General features: G+C 39.1%; 1 protein-coding gene across 1 annotated transcript; it reads right to left on the reverse strand.

The window, feature by feature from the left end:
• Positions 1-466: 466 nt before the first annotated feature.
• On the reverse strand, positions 467-4827 carry LOC105120528 (AP2-like ethylene-responsive transcription factor ANT). Its single transcript, XM_011018777.1, has 9 exons — positions 3694-4827; positions 2926-3595; positions 2606-2688; positions 2439-2447; positions 2256-2344; positions 2102-2175; positions 1977-2027; positions 1792-1868; positions 467-1417 (listed from the first exon to the last, which is right to left on the reverse strand). The coding sequence occupies exons 1-9, from the start codon at positions 4013-4015 to the stop codon at positions 801-803; spliced, it is 1992 nt and encodes a 663-aa protein (XP_011017079.1). The 5' UTR covers positions 4016-4827; the 3' UTR covers positions 467-800.
• Positions 4828-5707: the final 880 nt, after the last annotated feature.

Below are 5707 nucleotides of genomic sequence, written 5' to 3' on the forward strand. Positions count from 1 at the left end.
TGCCGCTAATTTTCTAGCGTCCACACAAGGACATGGAATCGCTTTTAGGTGCAAATTATCTTTTGGTACCCATTAATAAATAATAAGAGGGATTGGAAAAGTTAAAGATATTTTTTAACCATGGCTACTTTACAAAGAAAAATAATAATAATAGAGGAGATCAAGTGCTGAGTAATCATGACCATTAAAATCCTAAAATAAGCACAAGCTGAAGTCCCCTTTCCACCTTAGAATCTCTCCCACTGCCCTTTTCAATTGGTGAAGTGGGAATGTCTGTTACCTTTGAGTAAAGCTCAGATAATAAAGGATAGAATTGTAATGATGGTGTAGGGCAGATTGGGGAACATATTGAAGGAATTCAAGAGATTTTGTGGTCACAGCTAAACCCTTTTCGCATTATTGAGAAACATTGAGCTGGGTTTGTACTTAGCAGCCCTAAAAAGTAGAAAAGTGGATTCAATTATACAGAGCAGGGCCACTAACTGTATTGCCAACATCTTTCCACAGAATTTTATCTTTAGACTACTCTACCTCTTCCCTCCATTTGCAAAAATTTCATTCTAATATGAGCCAAAAGGTCAATTTGACAAAAGTTTCTTACACTTGGTTACAGGCAGATAACTGGCCCCCACCCTTGTCCTTCTTTGAATCCCCAATTTCCTCTACTATACTAACACCATGAAAAGAAAACATAATGAAAACTCCTGCCTTCACCCTTCCTTTTTCCTCCTTGAACAGTATTTTCTCCTTTTTCCTCGGTTCATGCAAAAACATCACATGTAAACCAAAAACACAAGGCCTCAGGTATCATTCCATGCAGCAAAAACTGGCAAGTGAGACATGGGGATTGCCGCTGGCCGCAATTGGGCAGCTTGGAACCAAGGAGTAACGCTAGTTGTAGGGCTAACGAACTTTGATGCCAGTGGAGGTTTAGCGAAGAGCATAGTGGTGGCAGTCTTATCGGGGCTAGGTTCTCTAGAACTGCTCAAACTGGTCACCAACGATGAGGGGTTAGAGAGAAGAGTCCCTCGCTTGGCTGCTTCATCTACCACTAGCTGGCTAGAGTTCGCTGAATGATCGATACCAATAAGATCTTGCAATGCCACTGAGAAAGAAGAACTTCGATAATTTCCAGAACTCATCGACTTCTGATCAAGTGATTCTCCACAGGCATTTGGCTGTTCCTGCGATGACTGGTATAGAACACCATTGTCGTGTGTTGATGAGTTATAATCATTGGCCTCAATGCTAGATTCCGTATCTCGGTTTCTCCGGGCTAGCTCTCCTGCTAGAAGAGTGTTGCTGGCCATGATCCTATCAACATCGTATCTTGTTATGTTGAAGTTAGTCACGGCATTAACCCCACGAAATTTGATCGCAGCAATATCATAAGCTTCAGCAGCTTCCTCTTGGGTACCTGAAATTTGTTTTAATCAAACACAGACCACGGTCACTTCAAAAATCTAGTCTTTAATCAAGCATTTTCGGCAGGAAATACTTTTTATTCCTCTTCAGCATCTTAACTGGCAAGACAGCCTTAAAAAAGTTCGTACTACCGGGAATCAGTGATGTATTGCATAGTCCCAAAGTAAAACCATAAATCATCAGCAGCCTTATAAAAGCATCACTAGTCTTTAGCGGAGACATCAGGGCAGAGATGTCATAAATGAGTCCCTTTAGAAAGCTCTTTATGCACAGCAAGAGCCCAACAAAATTTGAACTTGAAATGAGTGGATGAAGAGAAAATGGCACACAAAGCGAGAAAGCATTTAAACTTAAGCAAGAACTTACTGAACGTCCCAAGATAAAGGTCCTTGTTTCCTGCAACCCTGCCTATCCTTGCTTGCCATCTTCCATGCTGGTGATGTCTACATAAGATGTAAAATTTGGGAACCGGGCAAGATTTAGAATATTAATTGAATTGAACTTTCTACAGAAAAATTGGTTAGTATTAAGAAGTTGAGAATAATAAAAACCTCGTTACTCCTCTGTAGATCGAGGCCCCCCTAGAAAACCCACTACTTTTTCTGCGAGGCAAAGGAGAAAATATGTGAACACTCTCGTAAACAGAAACCATTAGAAAGGTAAGCCATTGCCGTACCTTCGCAAATGCGCAACATATTCCTGGCGGCTCATGTTCTTCAATTCTTCAAGTTCTTCCTGGTAATTTTCTAACTGAAAAAGAGAAACCATCACTTTTAGTGAACATAAAACAATCATAACGACAATGTCTCAAAGAGAGGATTGAATATTACCGGAAAATTTATATGGGTTGAAGGTCCCCAGTACTTAAGGGCAGCAAGATCATAAGCCCTTGCAGCTTTCTCTTCCATATCATAACCCCCTGTATGTCAATCATCGAAATGGAAATAATGTCAAAAGTGAACAGCCAGGGTCTTTCTAACATGACCACCATTAGTGTTTAAGAGAAGGCTTACCCAGATAAACTGAAAATTGCATGATTCCAAGAAGCATGTGCAAGCCAAGTAAGAAATAAATAGCACAGGTCAGGGTCATGAAGACAGAGGGGCCAAGAACCCGATGAAACAAAAAAGCAATACTTCCAAATAGAAATTGCAAACATTATTAGCTTTCCATGACAAACCTTGCCTTCCTTTCCTGGTCTGGCCCTCCTTCTTACAACTATTGTCCCAGAGATGGGCTTCATATCTACCGGTCCATCTGTGCCTAGAAGGGGGTTAATTCAAAACGGTTAATTGGATAAAGGAGCAAAACTATAACGAAAGCAAAGCCTAGAATAGAATAGTACAAAAAATAATTCAAAGTAGCAGTGATAACTGAACAAGAAATGTACGAGTGAGCGGAAACATCCAAAAGGAGGCATGAGCACAACTGTTCATCAATTCATTATAATAACGAAGAACTATGATAATGTAGTGGGTTAAAGAAACAGTTCCAGCTAACCTTGTAACGCCTCTATACTGTGATGTTCTTTGGCCAAATGTGTCAATAGACTTCCTATGAACAGGTTGTTTTTGACCCACTTTTGCAGGACCTCGCTTCTTCGTTTCTATGGCCGCACATTCAGCGCCAGTAGGAGACATCTGCCTCGGAATTGTAATGCAGCTTGACTGCGAACCAGGACTCATAGACAAGCTGAGAGACTGTAAATCCCCACAACCCATAGCACTAACAGAACAAGAAGACCCGCCATCATTAACCATGCTACTATTAATCTGCTGCTCCAGTGCACTTTGGGAGGAATAGTGTCTAGCAACCCAGTTTTTTAAGCAAGGCAATTCATCGTCTCCCATTTGAGGAATAGGTGAATTACAATCTGCAAGCTGAGAACCCTTGGTTTCTCCCTCCAGTGAGGCCTGATATAGACCTTGGAATGCTATTCCAGAATAGTATGGGTGGGGCTGAACTGAAAACTGCTGGTCTTGCTGCCTAAATGGTTCGTGAAGGTCGAGCGAATGTTGTCTATTAGTTTCTGACTCTGAGTTTTGATGGTAGTACAGGCTGTCTAGGCTTAAGGCCATAGCTTCACTTTCATGGCTACCGTACTGATGACTTTCCATAGTTGCACCACCTAGGAAGTCCTCCAGTTTCGGTGATGGACTCGACACCATTCCTTGAAAACACAAGCGCATATGCTTTAAAGCACTATTTCAAACCAAGAGGGAAAAAACACAAGGAACTAAACAAGAAATAAGGAAGCACAAAGCAAACCTTCAGGTTGTGATCTAGTGAGAGCTTCCATGATACAAAGAGACCCGTCAGACTTGAGGGGCATAACAGACAGAGGAGAATGAAAGCCATCATTTTCTCCAACTCCATAACTGATTCCAGGGTTGCTGAAGTGAGTGGTAGATAGGTAGAAACTTGTTGGAACAGCAGCAGAAACAGAAACAGAAGTAGGAGCATGGTTTTGATGATGGTACTGATGATGATGTTGGGGGTCAGAAGCAACCTCCATTTTCATGTGGGGTGAGAGAGAGAAGCCTAACCAGTTATTATTACTTCCATTGTTGTTATCACCCGTAGATTTCATCTTCTCCTCCTCTCACTCTACCTCTCTCTTCCTTTTCCTACTTCCGGAGGTTCCTTAGAAGTATCTCTCCCTCGCTGCAAGGCAACTCAATCATTGCCATAGAAATAAACTAATCATACCCAAAATCTTGCCTACTTCCATATGAAAGCTTGGTTTTTTCTTTTTCTTTTTTCCTTTTTTTTTTGTTGTTGTTGTTGTCTAGCAGCCAGAACTCATTGCAAGAAAAAAAAATTCCGACCCAAACTCTACTCTATGCACTCACCCACAAAATTCTCCTCTCTTTCTCTCTCTCTAAATGAGAACAAAATTGGTCTCTTTAAACTAAACAAAAGGAATGAATTCTAGCGAACAATGCTGGGTAGCACCCCTGCATTCCATAGGGATCTGTGTAAATGAGAAAGACCACGTCTTTAGCTTTTATCTCCCTCAACTCCCTTCCACTTCTCTCTCTCTCTCTACTAACCTTTTTTTTTTCCCCCTTCAGAAGAGCGCCCCCTTAAACCCTAGGAAATAAAATAAGCCAGATCAATATACCACCGAAACCTTTTTCAAGTTTCAACAGCTAACAAAATGAGTATATACTTTCCTCATTAGCCAGAAAAACACCCAGAAGATACTGTCATCAAACTTTATTATCTCTCTCTCAATGACAGTTAAATCTAGTGGGTGCGTAGTCGTAGCCAATAGGGTGAGGCTGGTCAGTAACCAAATGGGTTTAGCTTTATTTTACTGTGCGAAGGGCCTTAGATAGATTTGATGGGCATGACATCTGCCCCCTGCAGTCACTTCATGCAGTACACTGCCATTCTGCAATCCAACTTAAATACTGCTCCAATTTGGTTCACAGCTTTCGATTCAAAAACATATACTTTACCGGTGGGACATAGGTGCAGGCCGCATCGGGTCACCTTCCTGCTGTGACCATGCATTGCTCTCACAGCCCCATCACCCACCGTTCATTTGGATTGAAAGCTTCTTATGCGGGTCATCGATGTGACCATTTTTGACTTTCTGCTTTTTTCATCTGGCAGCATGATATTGGTCGTGACTGTTATCTGTGAATTGCTAAGGGTGACTTTATTTGTTTATTTATTTTATAAAACATTAGGTGAAATGAGCAACTTCGGCCCTTTCGGTGCTGCTGTGAGTTTCAATAAAATTTTAATTTTTTATTTATAATTTATTTATATTATAATATTAAAAATAAATTTTAAAAATATAAAAATATTATTTAAATATATTTATAAATAAAAATATTTTAAAAAATAATCGCTATTATACTCACAAGTATTTATAAGATATTTTATAAACTAGGTAAAGTTAATTTATAATTTAACTCGCAAGTATATATTTTTTTAAACTAGGTAAAGTTAATTTATAATTTAAAAAGAAAAGGATTTAAAAGAAAGTTCAATCAGAGAAATTAGTTCCGACCAAAATAAATAAAATATTAGAAAAAAGGAGTTGTTTCTGTAAAAAAATTATTTTTTTTCAAAAATTTAAAAAAGACATACAGAATCCTTTGGATAAAAAAAAAAAAGGTGGAATTTATTTTGAAAGGGATTAACGGTTTCATCGACGTCATGTTAAAGTGCAGGCAATATATAATCTCTTGAAATTACAATTAAAGAAAGGGTAAATATTTTCATTGAAAAGGTAAAGAAAATCACTTGAGATGATGTAAAAAAACAA

The sequence above is a fragment of the Populus euphratica genome, unplaced genomic scaffold (genome assembly GCF_000495115.2).
Source record: "Populus euphratica unplaced genomic scaffold, PopEup_1.0 scaffold6.1, whole genome shotgun sequence".
Taxonomy (NCBI): domain Eukaryota; kingdom Viridiplantae; phylum Streptophyta; class Magnoliopsida; order Malpighiales; family Salicaceae; genus Populus; species Populus euphratica.